At 42.2% G+C, this 26,864-nt stretch overlaps 1 protein-coding gene across 1 annotated transcript in view; it reads left to right on the forward strand.

Annotated features, from left to right (window-relative positions):
* Positions 1-26,864, forward strand: part of DMRT1 (doublesex and mab-3 related transcription factor 1) — a 97,913-nt gene that overhangs the window by 12,504 nt on the left and 58,545 nt on the right. The window contains exon 3 of the mRNA XM_054583271.1: positions 22,768-23,051. Coding sequence (XP_054439246.1) covers positions 22,768-23,051 — 284 coding nt within the window. The remainder of the gene's footprint in view (positions 1-22,767; positions 23,052-26,864) is intronic.

The raw sequence follows: 26,864 nt of genomic DNA on the forward strand, positions 1-26,864 counted from the left end.
GACTTCTCTCTTTGTTTTATATGCTGGTCTAATCTGTACTTCTGAGATAATGAGGACTCTGAAGTTTCTCAAAGGACTGAGATTTACAGGGAAGGGTGCACAGGGGAATGTCAGCTAACACCTTACGCAGGATTCTGTAATTCTCTACCTCTGCCAGATGATCTGATCGTGGAGCCCGGGAGCGCGCCGTGTTGCACTGTGAAGCAGAGGAAGCCGGCTGGGTGTGCCTGTGGCCCCCTTGTGGTTCTAGTTGCCATCTCACTGGTTCTTGACTTGTCGGGGTTCCTTTTGCCGTGGTCACAGACAGCTGTGTAAGTGCAGATCTACATTGCTCAGCTGGATGGTGTCTGTCTTTTCAACTTAGGAAAAAATTCAATGTGACAACCTTTTTGACTCTCCTAAGAAAATTCACATAAATATGGATTCCTGTCACTGAACCGAATTTACACTTTAAACCCAGTTTACTCTCATCTCTTAGGACTGTTGGTGGACTGTACAGTCCCTAATCTGGTTTTATTGTGCAATTCCCCTGATTATGCTTTCCAGAAAAAAGCACAATAAACTTAAAATAAACTATGGATACCTGGCTTGTCAAAAGAAAATACTTATTCAGTATTATGACGATAGCAAATTTTCTGATTTTCATTGGCAGTAAGAGTTCTTCGGTATTGCTTCAGCCATTCAATATGAGTTCAATCCAATGTATAGTAACAGGTGATTTTTGGTATTGATTTCAGCATTTATAAAACTACTTTCTATTTTTCATTACCCCTTTCCTGTGGTCTTGAGGTTTGGGGGTTTATCTAAAATATAGAATAGCATTAATTCAGGGAAACATCAAATGCCAATCAATGCTGAACTGAATTGATTTTATTCCTTCACTCCCTTCTTCCACTTCTTCCTTCTGTTTTTCTGTTTCGTTTTTCACTCATTCAACAGCTATTCATTGTATGACTGCCTTGGGTCAGACCCTTTTCCATTGGATATACAGCAGCGCATAAAACACCCTTCCCTCATGGTCTTATATAGCCAATGTGGAGACTATTGATAAACAAGTACACCAGTAAATAAGCAAGATATTTTCAGGAAGTGATAAGTGCCATGAAGAAAGATAAAGTGATACGATGGAAATGTTTGAAGGAAAAGTGTCTGTTCGGCAGGGTGGTTGGGTAAAGAGGGACTCTAAGGAGGTTAAGTCGGAGCTAGACCCAAGTGATAGTGAGCCATTGCAGTCGAAGTCTGGGGAGAGGGCCTTCTAGGCAGAAGGTGCAGCAAGGTGAGAACTCGCTTAGAACAGGAAGCAGGCCAGGATGCCGGAGTAGTGAGGGCAGGGGGTGATGCCACAGGGGGCTGATCTCCCAGGGCCTCGTAGGCCACGAAGGAGTTGGGGTTTCATTATGAGTGCAGTGGAAAGTCATTGGAGTGTTGAAGCAGTGAATGACACGATCTGATTTATACTTTTAAAAAGATTTTATTTATTTTTAGAGAGGGGGAGGGAGGGAGAAAGAGAAGGAAGGAAACGTCTGTGTGATAGAGAAACGTTGGTTGGTTGCCTCTCATAGGTGCTCTGACCGGGAACTGAACTCACAACCCAGGCCTGACCAGGAATCAAATCGCCTTGCAGGGCAATGCCCAAACAACTGAGCCACACCACTGGTCAGGGCTGATTTAATTTTTTAAAAAGCTCTCTCTGCTGCTGTGTGGAGTGGAGTTGGAAGGGATGGAAGCGAAGGCTGTTCAGCGGCCCAGGCACAGGGAGAACAGCTTGGACCGGAGTGGCGGTAGTGAAGACAGAAAAAGTAGGGCATCAGGAGGTCGATTTTGGAGGCAATTTTACATGTGATTTGGTAGATACTGTCAAGGCACTCTCTCCAGAGCTGCATTGCCGCAGCATTGCCAATGCTAAGTTGTCCTTGGGGCTTTTCCGGTCTGAAAGGTGAAGCATTGTATGGTGGTATGGTCATTAGAATCACGGCCCTCAGAGATGGCACACCTCAGTCCTGTGACCTCTGTGACTCACGTGGCCAAAGGGAATTTGCAAATGTGATGGAGTCAAGGGTCCTGAGATGGGAGATGATCCTCAGTTCTCCCGGTGGGCTTTTTTTAATGGCATGAATTCTCAGAAGTGGAGGACCTTACCTGGCTCCCCCAGAGATCCCGCAGCAGAAGACGACACAGGAGAAGGTGAGTTTTGAAATGTGAAAGGGACTGTTGCTGACTTTGAAGATGGAGGAAGGCCAAAGGATCAGGAGTTTTCTAGAAGCTTGGAACAGCCCTCAGCCGACAGCCAACAAGGAAATGGGACCTCAGTCCTACAACTGCAAGGAACAGAATTCTGTCAGCAACTTGGATGAGCAAGGAAACAGATCTTCCTCCAGAGCCTCCAGAAAGGCAGGCAGCCCTGCTGGCACCTTGATTTTTAGCCTGGAGAGACCTGAGTTAGACTACAGACCCACAGGACTGTAAGATAATGTGTGTTGTTTTAAGCCACTGAATTTGTGGTAATTTGTTCTATAGCAGTAGAACACAAATACAATTGACATAGTTTATAATCCCTGTTTTCTTTGTTAGTGAGGTTGAACAGTTTTTCATACATTATACTTTTTCCAGTGAACCATCTGTGTATGTCTTTATCCCATTTCTCTTTTGAATCTCCTCTCATATCTAGGGGGTCCTTATTTATAATAAAGGTTTTCCCTTTGCGATAGAAGTTGCAGTCCTACCGCCGCCCGCCCGCCCCCCTCCCCACCCCTTTTTGGTATTTCAAACCCTGAGACTAGCTGAGACGGGCCGCAAAGATGAGAGGAGCCCAAGGACTGCGCCCTGGTCACTGCATGTTTTGAAGGTCAGGCAGAGGAGCAGAAGCCTGTGATTCTTCTAATTCCTGGTTATCAGATCCTTAGCTAGACCAAGTGAAAGTGGCTGTACTAGAACAGCTAAACCTAATGTCTTCTTTATATTCTTCCAACATCTCCTCCTTAATTCAGTTTAACCATGGGCAGATCTCAGGTCAAGCTGACAGCCTCAATGATAACCATTTCACAGTCATGTCCAGTGTTACGATCTAGAAGTTTCTGTGTTACTATTTGGTATATAATTAACTGGTACAGCAGGACTAAGGAGTAGGGTATACTGTCCAGACAGATATCTGGTTATAAGAGATTAACCTTATTCTTACCAATGTTACATGAACTTAGAGTACATGTTATCAGTCAACTATTTAAAGTAATTTTACTGCTTTCTTTGATCGATGTGGGACATGTTCAGGGGTGCGCTTCCCCAGAGCGAGCTGTTGTTACCGCATGGCAGTGCCAGGTCCCCCGCCCCCGAGGGAGTGGTATATGGTGATAGAAGCTTGACCAAAGGTCTTGAAGCTTGAGGACACCTGGAAAAAGAGTTTTCCTGTTACCTTGATAACTTTTTGCCTGGGGAGGAAGCTCCATGTCACAGAAAACACCTAAAATCAAGAGTCTAAAAACCCAGCCCAGTTACTTACCACCTCCCTGATTTTGAGAAGTTTATTTAATTTCTTTGTCTGTTTCTTCAAAGGGTGAGTGGATAAAATAATAATATATGCCTGGTTTGGCAGGATTGTTGTGATGCTCCCCTAAGATACTTTGCAGTTGCTTGTAAGCCATGACGAACTAGAGAGTCATGCCATAGAACTCATGTTTCCGATTCTAATAGGAGCAGAGAAATGAGTCCTGCATATGACCCACCTAATGGCCATAAACTGTTTTTTGAAAAAAAATGAAGCTACATGGGCTAATCTCACAAGAGCTATACTTGCGGGTGAGGATTATGTAATGTATCACATTCCCCACCACCTCCATCCTAGCTGCCAAGAATCTCAGAGATACACCTTAATGTTCATGCAGAGTAAATGTATTGACCCTTACATTGGAATAATTAGAGTAAGCCTCTTGTCTTGGCCTACTTTTCTTTTTGTTTTATTAATTTTATTGATATTATGTCTTTAGCCTTAGCCACCATCCCTCTTATCCTTGCTAGAGACAGTGGAGAGTGTTGTGTAACCACACAAATACTCAGGATGCTGAGAGGAGGAAGTTACTTTCAGTAAAACAGGTAAAACACCATAAATATTTGCTGCTCACAGTTTGGAAGGCACACATTTCAGAAACCTTGGGACATGAGTGTCAGATGAAGAAGTAGGGGGTGTCGGCATAGACCTTTCGGAGGGAGTAGCCACTTTGACATCACCACCTCCCAAAAGAAATGTGAGACAGCTGAACCAGATGAGTCTCTCTTGTGGCCCACTATGAACTGCGTCCACCTGCTGATAAGGGTAGTATTTTTAAGTGTTTAGTTTTAGCAGTTTTCGGTTTTAAAAGCACCTGTATGCATTTGAAAATTAGTGTGAGATTTTTCGTTAGGGGCAAAACAGAGCATCAAGGGAGTCTCAAGGACGCTGTTCTAATACACGCACGTCGCACGTCAAATGCAGTGAATGGGGAGGGAGTGCACAAGCAGTAGCAACGCACACAGCGCGCAGTCCAGTCCCTCATTAGCAAGTTTGAGCCACGTCTGAGACTGTCCCCCAGCATCCCACTCCGGGAGCTGCTGTCTCTCAGCCCGGGCCATCCGTGTGCTGAGGGTGCTGTTCATTTCCCTTATCACTCTCTGCCTCAATTTTTATCTGAAAGATGGAATTATGAGTTACAGGAGAAAAGGAGTAAGAAGCACATCAAAGAATTTCCTTGTGGCTTTTGAATAAGGGGCCTCATTGGTGTAGGTTGTTAGCTTTGGGTGTGCTGTTTCATCATGAAGCACCTGCGGTTTGTTTTTCTCGAAAAGATGTAGATAAACTAGAAGAATCCAGGGGAAGGGCAACAAAAATGATGTATGACTTGGAGAGAAGGAGAATAAGAGTCTATAAATATTTGAAAGGTAATATAAAAGAGGGAGAGAGATTATTTACAGCAATGGAAAGGAGTTTGACAGGGAACAAAAAGCTTGCATCTAGGGGCCGGGGTAAATTGGGTAGAACTGAAAACAAAGCATAATAAGGGTGATTAAACAAAGAAATGTAATTCTCACATTAGTTTGTGTTGCCAAGGGCCAGAATGTCAGGAATAAGTGATGTTTCCCAAACAGGATCCGTGCACAATTTTGAATAATGTTTCCCTCATTCCTTGTGAAGCATGGAGAGTGGACAGTACCTTATTCTTTGCCTTTGGAGTGTAGTTTGCTCAGTCCCCAACCCTGGCATTACGCTTTTAGCAGTGGTAGTAATAATTACAATTCTAGCTCTCATTTACTGAGTGCCTCATGCCAGGTATTTTAGCTGCTTTGATATTTACTTTCTTATTTAATCTCTGCAGCAACTCTGTAAAATAGGAACTATTTTTCCATTTGTAGGGAAATTGGGGTTTAATAAACGTGTTCGATTGCACAATTATCAAATGGCGGGGTTGGGATTCAAACCCAGGTCTGTGACCCACAGCCCATTCTCAGGCCCTTTACTGTTGGGTTCTGCCACTCCAGTCATGACAGTACTGACTTGGTACTCAGTAGGTGGCTGGGTTACTAACCCAGGTGAACAGTTTTTATTCACATATAGGGATAAGTAAAATAGTTGATGTCCAGAGCTCTCTTCTCTCTCTCTCTGTTCATGATATATATTTTCTCTAGTACCAGTGAGTGCTATGTTATTATTGTGTCACATTTTCTCACTCTGTAAATTCAGTTACACCATAAGCTTTTAGTCACCTTGTAGTTATAGAGTGATCTGTGTAATATCAAGTAGGTAAGAAAAGTTCTGTAAGTCAGGCATTGTTCTTGATCTTATATGCTCGTCATAACAGGGATCCCTTGGCAGTATTCTGTACTTGGCCTGAGCTTTCTGACTGTTATTTTATAATGTTCTGTATATTGATGATTGCTTTAAAAAAATTCCAAAGTACAGTGAATTACCTACTGTAAACTTTGGTTCCATGCCTAGGCCCTAACTGTGCGGAGGGTGGGAATTCGAGTTCTGGTTCCTACATTGAGGAGGCAGGAATTCTCACAAGTTTGACTTTTTAAAATCCTTTTATTTTTAAAAATTAAAAAAATTTCAATTATAGTTTACATTCAATATTACTTTGTATTAGTTTCAGGTGTACAGCATAATGGTTAGAAGAGCAAAGGTGAAGAGTGGGGTGCCTGTGTTTTTCATGCCATTGTAAGAAGGTACCAAACCTGGAATTAAAGGCCTGGGTTTAATCCAGACTCCAGCTCCTACCATATTCCTTTGTGTGCAGGGCACCTATCTAAGCCGCTGCTGGCTCCTCCTCCTGGGAAGCATAGTAGTTCCTGCTCTCTGAACCTCATGGAGTTACTGTGGCTAGCATCTGAAAGAATATGTGCAAATTGTAGGGTGTTCCATAAATAAAAGATGGTATTAAATGAAAAGGTAGCAGCACTTGCATTAGCAACTCATTTTTTAGCTCACCTCCTCCTGGGTAAAATCTACGACAGTTAGTAATGGTTGACTTTTGAAGAAGGTGACGTTATTCAAAGGGGGAAGCGTCAGATTTTTGTTGGGGTGGTTATAGAAAGTGTCAGATGAGTTTCAAGGACACTCTTCCACAACTGTTGCCTCTTCCCCTTACCCATGGTGGCATGTAATGAAAACCACGCCGAATTTCCTAGCCAGAAGTCAATGGCATAGCAGTCCAAAATGTGGCTCAGACACTGGCATTTTTCATCAACACGTTTCGCTTGGCCCGTCCTATTTGTTGTTATACAAAGAAAGGACCTTCCCTCCAGAGCTGTGTGCCTTTTTAAAATGACGATCGTTTTTATTTCTGTCTCCGTGCTGTTCTCCAGTGGTGGTCTCTGGTGAATTTCTCTCTAAAGTCATCCGTAGATTACTTTTATTGTAAACTGTAATGATTTTTCCCTGGTCATATTTCTCCCAAGGTCTCCTATCTCGGTTACTTGTAAAGCTTCTCCTCCCCTCTCTTGTTCTCTTTGATCTTTTATAATTGGCTTAAAACTCTCCATATTTAATCAGCAGTGACTTTGTTTCTCCTCCCTAGTTTAGCTTTTTCAATCCCCAAGAATTTAATAATCTGTTGCTTATTATTTAATTCATTTTTCTTAAGGTGTCATATTTTCTATCGCACCGTTTAATAGTCTTTTCTCCCTGTGTACACATTTGTTTTATTTTAGCTTTTAATGCAAGCCTGCACCGCCTGTATTTGGGCTTGCAATAAATGAAGTGCTGCACGTTCTCTGCAGTTGTGGGCTTCCTAGTTTCAGGCTCAGTGGAACTTGAAGGCATCCACATACGCAGATGGTAATGTTTGGTAAAGTGACTCTTTTTGCCTTGGAGGTAGATTGTTGAGCACTCAGTTGGTACTGAATGAACGAATGAATTGGTTGAGCTTTTGAGAGCTTTTTCTCACAAGTTGACCTTGCTGGGGCAAATAACTAAGACTGCTCAACATCTCTGCAACAGCTCTGTTATCTCCTCTGTGGTTGTCTTAATGGTGAATCCTTCCTGTGCCAGCATCCATCATGATCTTTTCACTAAGCTCATCTCTTCAACTCTGAAATCCTTTTAGTCACAGCATTGTAGTCTCTTCTCAGGTCAGCGTCTAGTCCATGGATGAAAGAGAACACCCAGGTGAGTCTTGAGGCTCTGCCTATTTTGTTGTTTTCTTTCCTGGTAAAAAGAAACCAACTTAAACTTTAATCTGTTCGTAGGAGTATATGCTTTTGTATTGTTCAGGTAATGACCCTTGCCCCATTGTTGATTTTTTAAAAATCTTTATTCTTTTGTCAATCTGGTATTGTTTCTGTGATGAAAGCATCTTGAGAGGCACAGGTGAGGCTGGGGGTGGACACAGCCACAGATGATACCAGGCGCTGCCCAGAACCTGCCGACTGCTGCAGAGAGGGCTCCCTCTACTCTCGCCCCCGGTTTTAGAGTTCATGTACCCCTCCCACATGCCACAGACTGTTCCCCTCTTGGAGAGGTTCTCAGGTTCTGTTTACTTAGAGTTGAGTAGTCCTCCCTTATCTGTGGTTTTGCTTTTTGAGGTTTCAGTGTGTGCCACTCTGAGTAGTGTTGTGAAATATGGGGATGCCCCCACCTGGGACGTGAGCCACCCTTTGTCAAGTGTCCACGCCGTTTGTGCTCCCGCCTGTTAATCACGTGGTAGCTGCCATCTTGGTTATCATTTCGGTTGTGTGGATCCAGTGCTTGTGTGCCGGTGACCTTTCTGCTACTTAATGATGGCCCCAAAGTGCAAGAGCAGTGATGCTGGCAGTTCGGATGTGTCAAAGAGGAGCTGTCAAGCGTTTGTTACTGTGCGTCAGGTGAATAATAACGCCTGTCACAATGCCTGTCGGCTTCACCTCCCTTCATCTCGTCACATAGGCACTGTATCATCTCACGTCATCGCAGGAAAGGTGAGTACAGGACAGTAAAGTATTTGAGAGCGAGCACATTCACAGAACTTTTATTACATTTTAATTATTCTATTTTATTATTATTGTTAATCTCTTACTGTGCCTAATTTATAAGTTAAACTTTACCATAGGTATGTATGTGTAAGAACATAGTGTATATAGGATTCGGTACTATTTACTGTTTCAGGCATGAACCGGGGGTCTTCGTTTGTTTCCCCCATGGATAAAGGGGAGACAACGATACTGTCAAATAGTTCTTGGTAATGGTGACTTTTCTGTGAAATGGAATTTCTGAAAGTATATATATCTATATATAGATATGTGTATATATATATCACACATACACACACCTGTATGCATGTGTATGTGTGTGTGCATATATACATATATGTGTGAGTATAAATATATGTGTATGTATATATTTGAGTGTCTACATACACATACCCTAAGTTGGCAAAGTCTTCAGGGCCCTGCAACTGCTGCCTCTGCCACTATCAAAAGCCAGAATCTTCTGGATCCAGTCAAAAATAAAAGGCATTGTCACAATCAGAGTCTCAGCTGGGTGATCTAACTGGAAGAACTTACTTTGCATGCCTAGGCCCCAGCTGCGTGGAGGGTGGGAATTCGGGTTTTGGCTCCTACATTGAGGAGGCAGGAATTGTCACAAGTTTGACTTTTTAAAATCCTTTTATTTTTAAAAATTAAAAAAATTTCAATTATAGTTTACATTCAATATTGCTTTGTATTAGTTTCAGGTGTACAGTATAATGGTTAGATAATCATGTATCTATACTTTACAAAGTGTTCCTCCTGGTATTTCCCGTACTCACCTGCCACCATACATAGTTATTACAATATTATTGACTGTATTCTCTGTGCTGTACTGCAACTATTCTGTAACCACTAATTTGTACTTCTCAGTCCCTTTACCTTTTTTACCCAGTGCTCCAACCCCTCTTTCCTTTGGCAACCAACAATCTGTTCTCTGTGAGTATGCTTCTGTTTTGTTTGTTCATTTATATTGTTCTTTGGATTCCATGTGTAAGTGAAACCGCATGGTATTTGTCTCTCTTTGACTTATTTCACTTAGCATAATACCCTCTAGGTCCAGTCATACCATTGCAAGTATTCATTCTTTTTTTATGGCTGAGTAATACAAGTGTGATTTTTTTTTTTTGCTGTGCCCTTCTATCGTTGTGGTTGGTAACATGTTTGGTGGAGCATCTCGCTGTAAGGAGTTAACCAATGGTTTGGAGATATCTTTTACGGTACCCAGTGACTTAGGTTGGCAGCTGGCAGACAAGGCTGCGGGTGCAGATTGCAGAGCTGAATGAGGAAGCCGGGCAGGAGTGAGGTGCCTCAGGGAGGAGTCCGAAGGGCCACAGGCTTTGGTCAGTGTGATGTGCCCATGGACTGAAATCATGACTCAGCCCTTGCATTGCCCGACATTCCGCAGTAGAAAGGGTGAGGTCCTGACCATTATGTTCTGATTTTGGAGGCAGAGAGCTCTCTTGACCCCTCTATTTGAAACACCTTCATGCCAGGATTTAAACAGTTCGTAGTCACATTCTTTTCTAGGAAATCGTCAGGTTGGATCCTTGTCAGTAGCAACTGCCTTCAAACTGACAGTGTTCACTGGCCACATCTGCATGGCTTCCTTTCCCCTTAACGACACAATGTTCTGGCGAAGTACGAGGTCTCAGAGGGGGACTTCAGCTGAGGTCCCACTGACCTCACATGTATCAGTGGACTCACCACTTCAGCTTCTCCAGCTATTGAAACAAGGGACAAAATGACTGTGTAGGCCTTCATTGTTATTGATTCGGTGAAAAGCCATGACATCTTAGGTGACAGCCCCAGCATGGTTCTTGGTAATCATTTCTTTTAAGATTTGACTTTTTTTCCAGTTAAGGTATTGATCAGTTGAGTGTTAGATAGATATCTGTGTGTGCATGTATATGTGTACATATGTGTGCATATGTTTGAGCATATATGTGGACATCCCTATATGTGTGTCTGCGTACACATATTTCAAGTTGGCAGAGCCCTTAGAGCCTTACAGCTGCCCTGTGGTTTACCTTACCTGACTTTGGTAAAAATGATTATTGAAAGAATGGACGTTTTCGTTTTTAGAATTGACTTTTAGTTACAGATGAGCTTTATTCAAAAGGAAGGAAAGGCAGAAGGAAAATGAAGATGGCATGTGCAGAGAGTGCACACACCGAGGGGGTTCTGGTGGGCAGTCTCAGACGCAGTGGTAGGTAGTGGCCACGTAGAAACTGAGTGGTTTATTCCTAGCTGTGGACACTCTTTCAGACTTCTTTGTGAACCTGATAATAGCTTTAAGGTAGATCTCACACCCTCATGCCAAGCGGAACTTGGGAAGGGGGCAGTGGTGAGGAAGGCACAGAGGTGCCAGTGAACGGCTGAGCACCTCAGCTCCCACGTGTGCAGCTCGCACTCTCCCCGTCCCCTGTTCTCTGTTCTGCTAATGATGAAAAGTGAGGTAAATGGAAAGTGACACTTGGGATTGTATATCCGATGTCCGTTCTAGAATTAATGTTTTAAAGTACATGGAGTCCCCAAATCTCATTTTAACCACTGATTTGAACATAGATCTTCTGCTCAAAAAAATTAAATGTGGGAGCATGTATTATAAATTGAATTTAAGATTTGAAGTTCCACTCTTTCTCTGTTCCCTGTCCTATCTCCACCTTCTCCCAAGCAAGCTTTCAAAAGCGTGGTGCAATTAAGGAGCCAAATCAAAGAAAAGGGAGTGTAAAGGGCTCTAGATAATCCCCAGTTTGGGTTATCAGCTCCCACATAATGGAAGGTTGATTATACTTTATATTTCTCATTATTTGAGGAGAGGTAAACTCCATGAAGGTAGGAAAGGTACATCCGGAAGAGATCAGATACTCCGGACTTGAGATAAGTGCACCTCTAAAATGTTCTTATGCTGGCTTTCGAATACACCATTAAAAGTACTAAAGATCAGAAAAGCTTCCTTCACAAATTTGGTAAGACGGAGCCGTTAGCTGTAACAGAGTGCAGCCCTGGAGGTCATAGACCAAGCTAGGAGAGATAATTATGCACGGTAATGGGCAATTACAGATAATAGCCTTCTGGGGGTGGCAGAAAATACACAGCCCCACCGTCTAACCTGCAATGAACATTGAATAGCACATTAACTTTATAGCAAGCAAAAGTTCAGCCGTGGAATAGCAGCAGCCCCCCCCCCCCCCCCCCCCCCAATAAATAAAATCCCTGGCTTGCTTAAGAGAAGCACCAGAAGCTGCATTTCTCAAAAGCAGCATTGAAACAGGAGGAGGCGGGGCTAAGGGAGATGAAGTTTGGGGAAGGGAAGGAATGGTCAGTTCTTCTCCATCTGGCTGTGTTTGTCTCACTAAGCAGAGATGATTTGGAGCTCAAGGCAGGTACACAGTGAAGAGGTTGTTTACTTTCCTGGCGTCAGGTTTGTGTTTGACGTTTAAAATAACCCTGTCATGATTGCCTTGTGGGAGAAACAGATTGTTCCCACATTTCCTGATTATGACTTTAGGGAGTGATATCACACCGACTGCACTCAAGGCTACTGTCTGACCTCAGAAAAGACCAGGAGTGGAGGATTCTGCTCCTTTCCAAGTTCATTCACACTTGGGAAGCCACGCCAGGTGCAGCCCAGTCCTCCTGCAGTACCTCATAGATGAACAGTTGGAGCAAGGATAACTTTTTTTGCAGAGTTGTTTGGTGGCTCTCTTGTTTGATGGCAGGAAATGTTATCACTGTGTATGACCGTGATAAAAACAACAGCTAGCCTTTAATGAGCACTTACTGTGTTTCGGAGCCTTTCTTGGCTCTCTATAGTGTAAGTAGCAGTGTTATCCCCATGCTGGATATAGACGCTGGGGCACAGAATTAAGTATCTGGTCCCAAGGTCACGGGGCAGTAGATTTCAGATCTGATCAAGCAGTTTGGTTTGGGACCCAGCTTTCTCAGCCTGAGGGTCTGCTGCCTAGTGTGCTTTAGGCTTAAGGGGAGGTAAAGGCCCCCCTTAACAGCTTTGCTAACAGCTCAGGGAGCTAGGTCAGGATGAGACACTCGACCCCATTGCTCTGAAATCAGTCTTCTGGAAGAAGAGCCTATAAGACAGAGGTTCTCAAACTTTTTGGTCAGAGAACCCCTTTATGCTCTTAAAAATTATCCAGGACCTCAAAGAGATTTTGTTGTAGTGTTACAGCTATCAATATTTATAGAATTAAAAATAAAAAATATAGTTAATTTATTTAAAAGAGTAAATCCACTACTTGTTAACAGAAGTAACATTTTAATGAAAAATAAAGTATATTTGCTCAAAGCACTGAGAGGAGCATTGTTTCACATTTTGCAAATCTCTTTTTTGTATGGCTTAATAGACACAGCTGGATTCCCATACCTATGTCTTTATTCAGCCTGTTGTTTTGATTGAAATACAGGGTCCAGCACAAATAACATTTTTTATTACAAAATCATAAGCATGTAATTCTGCAACATAACAATATCGCATTCAAGCACACCATATGACATTTTAAGTGAAATGTTCAAATTAAAACTATAAATTATTACACCCGTATTATTATCCTGCCAACCACACTCACACAGGCATTACTTCTGTCAGACCCTGTATATGAAGAAAATTCAGCTTTACATAGGTAGTTGGAAAAGGGAGAAAAGAATTTGAATTGCCTTTTTGGATCATTGTGACTGTTTTTGATACTAGATTAGTTGTAGTGATTCAGAAACTATGCTAATGAGCTTTTTGTACTCTGTTAAAACCTATTGGTCCATCTTGCCCTTTGAATGGATCTTTCACCCATGTGTGACTTCCTAGCCTTATGTTTTGGTCATTTGGAAAATACTAGTTTACTGAGTTAGGTATGTCTTCCAATATTGACACGTTTCATTAGCAATATATCAGACTGTCCCATTCATTAATATCAATAATCTTATCAAAAGAGTTTAAATTTGGGAAGTTATCAAATACATGGTGGCGGTCCCAAGTTTTCCAAAATTTTAATTTTTACTTGAAAGCTCAGATTTTTAGCAGTAAATACGGTCAGTTTTTCTTGAAGTGAGAGGCTCACTTTGTTTATTTTGAAAAAATTCTGCCCAATATCCAAGTCTCAGTAACCATAAATTGTCATCAGTCATTCTTTCAAGTATATGGCATTGTCTATGTCAGAAATGTTAGAACCTGTATAGAGTTTCTATAAGAGTTTATCTGAGCCAGAACTGGCAACAGTTGCCAGGAAGCAAGATCTCAAATCCTCTGGAGAATGAGTTTTGGGATTGGAATTAGGGAGTGAGTTTAAGGTTACATGAAGGTGAGAGAAAGTAAGGTAGAACTGGATTACAGGATAGTTAAAATGATTGTGGGCTCTCTTGAGGGTGGGTATGCTACTGAGGGGTCTGAAAAGAGGCATTTCAAAGGTATGTTAACCTAGACGCACAGAAACAACGGAGAGGGTGAAGAGGGCTTGTTTAAGCCAAAGATAACCCTTTTACTAAAGAGGTCCTGCTTAGGGTGTGACTCCCAGCATGGCCTGCCCCGTTAGGAATTTTTGCTAACTTCACCTCGTGTGGTTGGTTACTTTTCGTAGAACCCCTTGTGTTCACAGTGTTCTGATTAAAAAAAAAAAAAAAAAAAGCAGTTTAGCTCTTGATTTGAACATTTGCTCAAGTGCTTTTCTAAGGCAACCATGTGGAGCAGAAATATTTGAAGGATGCTTCCCATCTTGTCACTTGATATTAAAAAGACACACTCAGAGGTCAAGATTTGAAGTTATTTTTTTTCTGCTTTAACAAGGGCATCTTAAGCAAAATTGACATAGACATTTTTTAATTTTTAAATATTTTACTCCATAGCAATGAGGAGCACAGTGAACGTGAGTGCAGTTTTGTGGGACTGACTTAATCTGGGGTAAGGCACCAGCTCCATCATCACTGCAAATGTCAACACAGGGATAAGGGCATATAACATTTTTACGTGAGCGTGGAAGTACTTTTGATCTTATGGACTCTTGAAAGGGAGTTGTGGACAGGGAGCCTCCAATCACATTTTTGGAACTGCTCTGGTGAGATGGCATTGAAACGCCAGTCTCTGATGGGTTTAAAGCAGTTCTCGACCTGTGGGTGCTGGTGTCCACCTGGCAGTTCTGATGTCTGCGTCCCATCCCCAGAGGCCCTCGTGTGAAGTGGTCTGCGGTGTGGCCTGGTCCTGAGGAATTTTAGCCCCACCGCCCACCCTGTGCAGCCAAGGGTGAGAGCTGCTGATGTAGAGGCAGATCTGGTTCCTGCGGGGCCCAGTCCAGCAATGTGGTAACTTATTGTTCATGACTTGAAGTATTTTGTAAGACAAAATACCTCACTGAAAACCAGCAATACAAAATCGAACTAGCAGAATCTTGAACAAAAACCATGTGAAACAGTATGATGTGATGTAATTTGGTTTTTTATCTCTTCACATTGACTGAGGGCTGCAGTCCACTTCCGACCATCATCTGGGACCTGCTGGAGCAAAGACAAAACCCCTGTGATCTTACTTTTAACAGAAAGTTATAAAAGCAAAATCAAAATCTCAAATCTAAAGGGTGACTGACTATGAGCAGGCTTAAAAATATGTCCCTGTCCTGGCTGGTGTGGCTCAGTGGATTGAGTGCTGGCCTCTGAACCAAAGATACGCCTATTTGATTCCCAGTCAGGGCACATGTCTGGGTTGCAGGCCAGCTCCCCAGCAGGGGGCACACGAGGAGCAACCACACATTGATGTTTCTTTCCCTCTCTTTCTCCCTCCCTTCCCCTCTAAAAATAAATAAAATCTTTAAAAAAAAAAGTCTGTCCCTGATGCCCGCTGTGGTCAGCACTCCTCAGGCCTGAGCAGAAAGACCCTGATAAATGAAGCCCCTGCGTTTTAAGCTATCCAAATATGGTTCCGAGCGTACCTTTTTTTGGAGACCTAGGTATGCAGGGGTGGGAAAAAGGAGGCTTACAGTTGTAATACAAATAAATAATGCAATAATAAATATTACAAGAATAAGCTGTTTCACATCCTCACAACTGTAAACTACTTTTGCCCACTCCTGTACACAGTCAGGTATGCTCCTAGCTTAAACTTTCTAACTTGATGGAGAGAAAGTGTGTTGGGCATCTTCAATCTCTTCTCTCACCTACTCCCAAACACAAGCCTTGCTGCTGGCCTGTTGTGTGGCGCTGACCTCTCCAGTTTGCTGGCAGGTGCTGACAGAGTCCCACACTGTCGCTGGCATCTTGCCAGTGATAGGGAATTCTGAACTGGCGTAGAGAGAGCAAACCCTTTTGGCTATGAGATAGGCTCTCATGGCCATGAGACATTTTCTAGGAAAGTCAGAGAAAAGACATTTTTCTCTATATCTGACTCCCACTGTGGGGCTTACCATTTCCCTGAGTGGCCATGGCGGGTTCTGAGGCTCACGCAGAGGGTAGGAGAAGGGGAGACACACAGAGAGAGCAGGAGCCAGAGAAGGGAGAGTAGATGCGGATGCGAGTAGAGCACGTGTGTATGCGGTAGGGCGGCCACACTGCCTTAGCTGCTCCTTGGGACCACACAGTGAAGACTAAACTTCAAGTGTCTTTTCAGATCCAGTTAGCACCTTAGTTCTCATTTTACCAGGAACCCTGTGCTCCGCCTGCTCTGCAGCCTGTTCTCCTAGTGTCTCAGAAACTTATGTCTGCCTTGCATTCTTTATCAGTAGAGAGTAAGCTCCTAGAGGGCAGGGGTTGATCTCTGCTTATTCTTGGCCCAGCAGTTTGGGAGTTGCTGCACAGAGTGGCTGTGATTGCTCCCTACTGGGCTTTTCAGTGGCCCCAGAGCAGCCTATTTTAAATCTTATCTCACTTGGATTGGCTTTTCCCCACTTTTCAAATTTTCTGGTCTTTCTCCATTTCTCCTGCTTGGTTTCTTTGATCTAGTTATGCTCCACAGTCAGTCAATCTCTGTTGCTCTCTCTTTCCCTCCTTGCCTCCCTCCCTTCCTCCCCTCACTTGGCCAAGATCCTTTTGTGTCCCACATTGACATTTCCACACCTTTGAATGAAGTCTGCTCCTCGTTTTAAAGGTCAACCAACTTTGAGTTTTGTTTTTTGGGTGGTTTTTTTTTTTTAATGATGAAAAGCCTTCACTTTTAAGAAGAGAAGTGAATTTGACGGGTTTCTCCGGGACAAAATTACATTAAAAAATTAAAAAATTTTTCATAGACTCTCAACGTATTCCATGCATGTGTACAAGAGTGACTGACTGTGAGTCATCATCAGCAGAACTTGTACTTTGAAGGATGGACTTAATCCTGCCCTCCCTGCCACACAGTTTTGTGTTTTCCCATAACCTTGGCCAGTCTCCGTCTGTGTGTTTCAGAATCTGCCCTACTGCAGAGCCCTGCAGCGTCAAGGACTCCATCCTTTGTGCCCTAAGGTACTGGACAGGTTGTCCTGCACACAGTAGGTGTGCAGCGAGGTGTTGCATTGAATATGAATTGTTTCTCCAGCAGAGGGAGGTGACAGGTGTGGTGATGTCCCTCATTCATTATCACAGTCACCAGTTACTAGGATCTCTCCCTTGTAGGGGAAGAGTCCTGAAGCCTCACAGGGATTTCTCAGTGTTTCCTAATAATGCCAGGATCTTACTAATCTGGACGCAGCGTTGCCCTGCACAGAAGGATCCTAAAAGCTGAGGAAGTTAAACCTTCTTGTTTCAGTGAGGGTGCACCCCGCTGTCATCTGCTAGAGTTTATGACATGTCATAACCAAATAACAGTCTTTTTATTAAGACCTTAATTTTCCTTAAAAAAAAAAAAGAATGGGAAAAATGACTTGTACTTTCTCTGTGCCCTCCTAGCATGCAGCACATGTTAGTTGATGGCAGACAACTCTTTATTTTTTCCCTCTCATGGTTTTTTTAAAAAATTTAAACTTTACTGTATTTTTTCTGTTACCATTTAGTCTCCTTATATCCCCCTTCCCCAAGCAGTCACCACACTGTTGTCCACGTCCATATGTTCTTTTTCTTTTTTGCTCAGTCCCCCACCCCCAACCTCCACCCGCCAATAGCTGTCATCTCTCCATCTATGAGTCATGGCACACAATTCTGATATCTCAGATTTAGTGGTGAACCATTTTTCCTGATTGGTAACTCTTAAAACTAGAAGTGGGAAGGGGAATGAAGAGAGAGACATCAGTGCATTCAGTGCAGGAGAGAAACATCTGTCAGCTGCCTCTTGCACACTCCCAACCAGGGACCTTGCCCACAACCCAGGCAATGTGCCTTGACCGGGAATCGAACCGGCAACCTTTCAGTTCATAGGTCAGCACTCAATCCACTGAGCCACGCCAGCCAGGGCTAATAACACGTTTTCTTAAAAGAATAAAGTAAGATATATGTTGGAGAAATTTCGTTTCATACCAGTATTTAAATAATAAACAGCATTTGCGCTCTATAAGAGTAGATGTTTAAATATTTTACACACTTAAAATGTTTAAGCACCTTAAAAATTGGCACTTGTAAAAGCATTGAGAGAACCTGTCCCAAGAACACATAAAACTACCAAACTCTGGATTTTATAAATCACCAAACAGTATTTTCATGTTCCCAATTAAAACGCTTGGTTAATGTTAAAAACATCTTTATGACTCCTAGCCTTTTTGTCATGCTGCTAGTGCATGGAAATTTCCCAAGGTTGAAATAAACTACATGTGTCTAATCTAGTGGTGTTCAAAGTATGGTCATGAATCAACAGCACCAGTACCACCTGGCTTCCTGCAGAAATGCTCATTTGTGGATCCCACCCCACACCAAGAGTCTGAAGCTCTGAGGGTTGAGCCTAGCAATCTGAGTTCTACAAAGCCCTCAGTGGGTTCTGATGCACTCAAAAGATTAAGAACTGCTGGTTCACTCTCAAGATTCAAAGCAACTGCTTTATAAGCTATCCCTAAAAATATATGACCCATGGCAGCACCATTGGGACAGTCCTCACTATCAAATAAGAGTGTACAAATGAATTCCACTGAATAAAGAAGGTGGGCTTCTACCTAAATGACTGCGAACCTCGAACCACAAGCTGTGTGCTGCGTGTACTCATATCTACAAACATGACCAACAGCATTCATCAGCAGAGAGGTTTGCAGACTCGATCACTTCTCATTCCAGCGCTCACATCTGTGGCTCCATATACTTCCATAGTTTAGTTCTTTGGTAAGCCTTCCCAATCCCTCTGCTACTTTTTTTTCTTTCTTTTCTTTTCTTTTCTTTTTTTTTTTGCGCTAACATATGCAGCGTGAAATATGATTCATTCCTTCATGAGTGATCAATATACCCACACATGATAAATACCATTATTGATCTTGCAGTGTTATATGTTGGTCTCTGGGACCATGGCATATTGATAGTAGTTAACCAGTAATTCATTTTAAGGTGTGTGAAGGCTTTTTTCCCCTCTCTTCTCTAGTGTCAAGATTCCCAGAGTTGTTGCACTTTTGAGTCCTTTATGTTCACGCCTGGAGCCAAAGTACTCTTTCAATGACAACACCAAACCCCATAGTTTCCAAAATGAAAGATCACATATAAAAACAATTTTCAATTTTCAACATAAGACGACTTCTGGTTGGCAATGATCTCATATAAATGATTAATTTATGTGCGCCAGATTTTGTCTTTGTAAGTCATACCTTGCATGGTCCCTCTCTCTGAAAATAAATAAAATTTTTAAAAAAGAAAAAAGAAAATTTGTTATTAAAGCTCAGTGTGATTTGAAAGAGGGAATAAAATATGGTTAAGTGGAAAAGTGGTGCCATTGTTAACTAATTACAATCAGCTGTAGCCAAACAGATTCTCATTTTGATTTGATGTAATATTTTATTTGAGGTTTACTATACAGGTTATCGAAGCCATTCTCTTGTTATATTGAGAGTTACCACTGACATTTTGTTGCTGGATAAACTAAGGCCTAATAAGAAATCCGGAAATTCGGGAACATGTGTCTTGATCCTAGAATACTGCTGCTCTTCAGTTCTATTTAATTATTTTATCTGCTACAGTATTTTGCTTTCTTTATTAAGAATCTTGCTTTTGAAGGGCAGGCCCTAAGAGATACCCAGTTGTTTCCACTGCAGGACCAGTGATAAACATCTGAAATGCCTTCTTAAATGCCTATGAGATTGTATATGGATGTCCCACCAGTATTTATGACTGAGTGATAAGAATATGTCATCTGTTCCTTTTCTGATTTAAATGTTACTATAATTGGTGAGGTTTGTATTGCTCTTATGATCGGGTAATTGATAAAGACATTGAAAACAAAAAGATAGTGAAAACTACCTATTATGTCACTAAATTGGTCTTTAAAAGAAGAAAAAGGGCCAGTGGGGAGGTTGAGGAGGATATGTACCTTCCCCAGACACAGTGTAAAATAATGGAACTGGAATTTTTCATCTCATTAGTTGGGAAAAGGAGAAGAAAGGAAAGAAATGAAATTAAAAAAATGGCTTGATAAGAGCCTAAGGTGGATGGATCTGGTGTTCTTTCAGAGAGAAAACTTAAGTTCTGACTTTAAAATGAAGCGGTAAAAGTACGTTTTGTTGTCCAGAGCTTGTACTTTTAGTCATGCCCTCCCTTGTATGTTTTCTCCTTCTCCTTCCGAACATTCAGCTGGTGGACATTTTTCTAGCACCTGCTCTGGGTCATGCACTGATTGTCCTGAGAATTTCTCTCCATTAGCTTCTCTCTGCCTACGTGTGCCCAACCCTTCTCTATATTTTAAAAATGAAGTAACATCTTACATTTACTTTGACATCAGGTTACTTGAAAAAGCATTATTTATTGATCCCTGTTGAAAATAATGTACCATTGCGTGGCCGGCAGTGTGCGAGGCACAGGGCAAGGGTGAGCCAGCAGGCATGGTGCCTGCTTGCTGGATCTCACATCTGGTAAGACAGGACCTTCGCTTCTGTTTCCTCATTGCTTACTTGTTTCTTGCCCTCTTGTTCCTTCTATGCTAAAAACACAGGTCCTAAAAACCTAACCCTCTCTTGGCCTTTTCCAGAACGTTTTGCTTGATCTCTTAACAGCAGTTGACAGTACAGCCTGTTTCCTCCGCAGCCCGTGGCAACTTTGGCTTCTGTGCCATTGCTTTTATCCTCAGTTCTCCTCGACTGCAGTCATCTTGTCTCTCCTCTCTTCTCAGGACATGCTCTTCTGTAACAGCCCCATGCTGCTCTCCCCAGAGGCAGCCAGCACCTCCCAGTGGTGACTCCTGAATCCCAGCTTCCAGCCTCAGCCTCTCCCATGAAGACAAGCATCAAGACCCTCACCCTCATTCATCTCTCCCACTTGCACGGCCCTCCCTCTCCTCTGCCACATCCAGGCTTCCGGCTCTCCCAGACGTCTGCATTGCGTTTCTTTGCCTTCTCCTGCATCTTAACTTGTTACATCCCATCTGTCCTCCAGTTCTGTTGAGTTTCCTCTCCTCCATGTTCCTAGCACATGTCCCCTCTGTTATGTTTGAGTCTTCTGGGTCTCTCCTGACTACATCAGTGCTTCCTTGGTGGCTGTCCCTGCCTCTGGTCTCTCTTCCCTCAATTGTCTAACTCACTGCCATCACACAGCTCTTGTCCTCTGCACTCCTTGCTCAGAAATCCTCAGTGGTTCCTGCCACACCCTGACGAGAGGCTGGAGGGCTGGACTGAGGCTTTCCCTCACTTTACCCCAGTCCACCTGTGACACTGGACCTTCTTTTCCTTTTTGCACCCAAATTCACCTTCCACTCTTCTTCTTTCTTTTCTTTGTTCTTTGGCTATTTTCCTCATTACTCATTTTCTTTTTTTTTTTAACCTATTTCCTGCTCTTTTAAGGTGCAACTCAGGTGCAGCTTTTTTCCCCCATTTTTAATTTTATTATTTTTATTAATTTTTATTTTTCAATTACAATTTATGTTTACTATTCTGTATTAGTTTCAGATGTACAACGAAGTGATTAGAAAATCATGTACTTTACAGAGTAGTTCTCTTGCTGCTCCAAGTACACCTGGCCCCATATATATTTATCTCAATTATTGACTATATTCCCTATGCTGTAATTACATCTCTGTGGTCATTCTGTAACTAACAATTTGTACTGCTTAATCCCCTCACCTTTTTCTCCCAGCCCCCCAACCTCTCTCCCCTCTGACAACTGTATCTATGTGTCTCTTTCTACTTTGTTAGTTTATTTTGTTCATTTTATTCCACATATAGGTGGAATCATGTGGTATTTGTCTTTCTCTGTTGGACTTAACTTCACTTAGCATAATACCCTTAAGATGCAGTTTTTCCTATGAATGTCTCTGTAATTTCTTTTAAGGCTGCAAGTCATCTTTCCAACCTTTGATTTTTTGTAAAAGTTTATGGGTGTCCCTGTATTGATAATCCTGTTGTTATTTGTAATCCCATCATATTTTTCCTCCTATACTGTAGACCTCCCATTGGGCAGGGGCAGCCTGACACCTTGCAACCATTTCAGGCATCTAGACCAACTTTTTGAACATGGTTTTATACCTGTCCATTGGAAGGATGACTCAGGGTCCCATTTGATTGTTTATTACAATTGATACAGCTTTAAAATGTAAACCTGGGGCTGGCAATCTATATAGCCCATGGGCCACTTTCTTCCTGTTGTCTGTTTGTGAATAAAGTTTTATTTCAACACAATAATGAACAACTTGTATATTCTGCACCTGAGTGGACCACAAAGCTTAAAATAATTACTAACTGACAGGAGAAGTTTGTCTACTTCGGGTCTAAGTTACTGTCTAGACTTCAGAAGGACAGGGTGTGAGCTGTGGAAGAAAGTAAAGGAAAGAATGTTTGCTTAAACTCCTCTTGCTTTGACTTTCTGACATATCTGTGTGGCCACCATAGTTAGGATGCTCGGATTTTCTTTTATTACCTTATTTAAAATGAATTATAAATAATTTTGTTGTAAGAATGTTGCAGACAGCCAAGTTAACTAGATGCTATCTCTGATTTCTTGACATTAGGATAGAAGTTACTAGTCAGGCTTTATATAATTCAAATGACCCTTAAAACGTGTTTGGTATTCTTAGCAAAAGTAATCTGCAAGACTGTTATCTGCGCCTCCAGAATCATGCCAGCCTTAGAAACCCTCCTTTATTGTGGCTGCCGTGAAGTAGCCTGTTCAGGTGCCTTGTTCTGTAGCACTAAAGATCTTCAGGAAGATGGTCATGTGTTGCAAAGTTTTGTGAACCCCCAGGTTAATGCCATATTGTTGGTTTTTTTTTCTTTCCAGATGGACGTATGGTCATCCAGGATATTCCTGCTGTCACCAGCAGAGGGCACGTGGAGAACACACCTGACTTGGTTTCAGACTCCACCTACTACAGCAGCTTTTATCAGCCGTCTCTGTTTCCTTACTACAACAATCTGTACAACTACCCGCAGTACTCCATGGCCTTGACTGCTGATTCCTCTTCCGGGGATGTGGGAAACCCCCTCGGGGGATCCCCGGTGAAGAACAGCCTTCGGAGCCTCCCAGCACCTTATGTACCCGGTCAGGCAGGAAACCAGTGGCAGGTAAGATGTTACCCAGAGAGTAAACTGGATACATGAAAACCACACACACACATACACACAACTCGGCTCATATGTATGTGCACACTATATGAAATGTGTAAAGAATTTTTCACTCTACACAAAAGGTCATTTAACCCCAGAAGTTGTCTGCAAGGAATGGTGAAGAAATATTCATATATTTGTTTTCTTTTTCAAATTTTACTTTACTTATTTTTCACTGTCATTTTGCATAAATACCCAGTTGGCCACGGTCAGATTCACTAGTGGCTTCTATATGCAGCCCCGCCTCTTCCTGCCCTGCTCCCATTTTCTTTGAGCAGCATGGAAAATACTGGGTGCAGTCTTCCGGGTGGCAGTAATTTTCCTGATAAATTTGCACCCTGGGAGGGAGAAGTGTTATATTATAGTCTGTACGTTTGCATGGAAGAAAGATAAGAAAAGGAATTAGTTTGCTGTTGTGCTGGGCCAACGTCATTGTGTTATTAGCTGGGAATGGAGGTCAGCCTTTCATACGCTGAAGTATTTAAAATAGTGTGCAATCAAGGGCTTGTGATATTTGGGGTAAAACAAAGCATTTTGCATTATCAGAAAAGGCCTATTTATCTACAATTGCTGGGCCCCCACGGTTTTGGCCATTTCCATCATGCCAGTATATCAGAATCAGTTTCAAGGCCCCGAAAGCATTTACGGTTGGGATCACCACATTGTGGGGATGTGTATACACTTGAGCACTTGGACTCAACACCTCCAAGTCCTGCTCCAGCTGTAAAGTTTATGATTGTGTGATAACTGTTTTCATTTTGGATGCATTTACTGTGCTCAAGCTTTCCCAGCAATGCAACTTAATGTATTTGGGAGTTTAGGGCAAATCTTTGGGGTTTTCTTATGTCAATTTTTTAAAAATGTGAGTTGATTTTTTTTTTCAGCAGTTCTATTCCATTTTTCTTTTTTTAGGTGTTGGGGAATTCTTAATATTCAAGTCAGCCCACTTTTTGATTCTCTCAGTATCCTTAGAGATCTGACTTCTTTGGCATATTACTATGTCAGCTTTACTCCCTTGGGCTACATGTTTTCATATGTTTTATTTTTAGAATCATTTTTTAAAAGATTTTATTTATTTATTTTTAGAGAAAGGGGGAGGGAAGGAAAAAGAGAGGGAGAGAAACATCAATGTGTGGTTGCCTCTCTCACACAGTTTACTGGGGACCTGGCCCACAACCCAGGCATGTGCCCCGACTGGGAATCGAACTGGTGTACCTTTGGTTCGCAGGCTGGCATTCAATCCACTGAGCTACCCCAACCAGGGAGAGAATTATATTTTTTAAACAGGGAACTGAAAACATCGGTGTTAGAATTGAGGGGTAATATGAATGTAAAGGAAAAGCAGCAATTTATGGATCTTCAGGCTATACCCCTACAGGCCTTTCAAAGTGCCAATTGGATTTTCTCATTTGGGGCAGGTTCTGCGTTGATTTCTACTAAAGACTGTCCACTCTGAAAGGAGAAAGAAGTATCTTGTTATAAAAAACAAACAAACAAAACAGCTTACCCTACGGATGCTGTGGGAGAGTGTCCTGGTTTTCTGGCTGCTTCCAGGATTTCAGGATAAGTGGGAAGGGTCTCTTAACCTGCCAGCTTATGAGAAAAAGGATAAGAAAGAAAAATCTTAAGTGTTTTCTTAAAGGCGGTTCATGATCAGTTTTACAGCAGAATCAGAAATCTCCTAAATTAATTTACCCTTCTACTTCGTCAAAATCTTTCAGGTGGCAGATGGCACTCATGTTTGTTCTTACTTTACCTGGAAAGCTTGGGAAGGGTGTGGCAGAGGTCTTGGATTTCCTTTGTGGTCCCTAAGATCCCATCTTAGAGACAGCTAGGAAAAGACCTGCTCTCTTAAATGGCATTGTTGCCGGGTCTTGGAGGACTGCCCAGCCACTATGTACAAGGAGCGATCCCCCGGCGGGGCAAGCTCTTTTACCCCTGCTAGCAAAAGTGGGAGGAAAAGTCTTGCCCAAATCTTCTCAGTCCTGTGGGGGGCATACAGCGTTGATGCAATGTATGTCCTCTCCAGAACCAGCACTTGCTAGGCTGGAGAGAGGTGTCACTGCTCTGAGGCCCAGAAGAGGCATCATTTAACATGGTTTTGTTTTCCCTGAAGGGCTGGGCTTAAGCCTTTGTCTTTCCTAGCTAGTCACCATTGGTAATATATTCTCATAGAACAAATTACTTTGCAGAAATAGATCCTTTTCTGCTACTGTGATTGGTGCCCATTCCTCTTAATAATAACACCAGAAGTGATGGTGATCATTTGTTTAGCAGTGACTCTGCCCCAACCCCTGGGAGGCAGATGGCATTGTCTCCTTTTTACAGGTGAGGACATTGAGACTCGGGTCTGATGGCTACATAAGGCAGTGTAATCACTGAAGTGAAATGGTTACTTTATGTGGCGGTTTCTCTGTACATGAAGATGTGCCATGCTAATATCAACAGTAGTGAATTTATTTCTTTAATTGGAGCTTCTCTTTTTTTAGTCTATTTAATTTTCAACCTCTTGTTCATATGTATTTTGGTTGGCTTCCTTCAATCCCCTCTGTAACAAGAGAGGGTATACATAATGCACATTTTAGTTATTAAAGGACCACGTGACATGTGAATATGGACCAGGTGTGAACATATGTGGAATAATGTTAGGGAAGAATTTGATCCACGTAGGAAATACAAAACTGAAAGCATATACAAAGATTATGATGGTACAAAATATGTTTATTAAGGTGTGTTACAAAGAAGTATTAATTAAATAGTGAACACCTAGAGGTAATACTGACAACCAGTAAGTGTTAAGGGGTAGAACTGGATGGCTCACATTATAACCTGAGTCATTAGGGCAGAGGTGTAGGGAAAAGCGACCTGGAACGAGGTCTCTCTCTGCTCTTGCTATTTCTGCTGTTTGAGGAAGGTGATGTGGTTCTGCTCTTTGGGCAATGCTTTGCTCCCTTGTGGTAGAAACTTGTAGGAGAGGGCTAGGTGAAGGCTCCCCCTTGGTGGTTGCCATGCCTTTCTGTCTGTTTTGTAGAATGTGTCTCACCTAGACAGCACCTATACTGGTCTCTCCAGGCTAGATCTTCCCTTGGTCTGATCCTTCAGCTTGACTGAAGGGCCTGAATCTTAGCCAGCATCTCCTCCATCTACTTCCTTTTCACTCTGTTGCTAAGACTCGACTTCCCTCCTAACTCTTCACCCTTGCTGCTTTGTGTATCAGTGTGTGTTGAGGGAGCAGCATAAATGTTTGTCAACAAAGAGCTCCTCTTTGATTCCTAGGGAAAAAATCAACTCTAGTGCAGATCATCAGAATTTTTTAAAACTAGACTTCTTAGAGATTAGTTGAGAGGATATTGAATTATTTGCAAAGAGAAACTATAGAGTTCAGACTTCCTGTAATAAGCCTCCCTATAAAATCAAGCAAGCTGCAAATAATTATTAAGTACCTACTAAGTGAAAAACCTATAAAAAAGAGGATCAGCATCCTAGAATCCCAAGGCTCTCTTTTGTTAATGCTTGCATACTGAAAGCTGCTTCAATGACTTTAGGTTGGTCTCCAGCCTGTGGAGATTTGTGGCCCAATCATAGATTCCTGTCCTGTTGTGAAACAGGAATAACATTTGTGACACTGGTACAAACTCAGAATGAATGGCTGGTTCCACTGACCAGCAGCTCAATTTCACTTCTGCATTTAATTGCCTGCAAAAGCTGTTTATTGCCTTGTGCACTCCTCCACGGCAACATTATCTCTTAAATAAACATGTTGTACCAGGT

Source organism: Pteronotus mesoamericanus, unplaced genomic scaffold (genome assembly GCF_021234165.1).
Source record: "Pteronotus mesoamericanus isolate MK-2021 breed Mesoamerican mustached bat unplaced genomic scaffold, CSHL_Meso_final contig_73, whole genome shotgun sequence".
Taxonomy (NCBI): domain Eukaryota; kingdom Metazoa; phylum Chordata; class Mammalia; order Chiroptera; family Mormoopidae; genus Pteronotus; species Pteronotus mesoamericanus.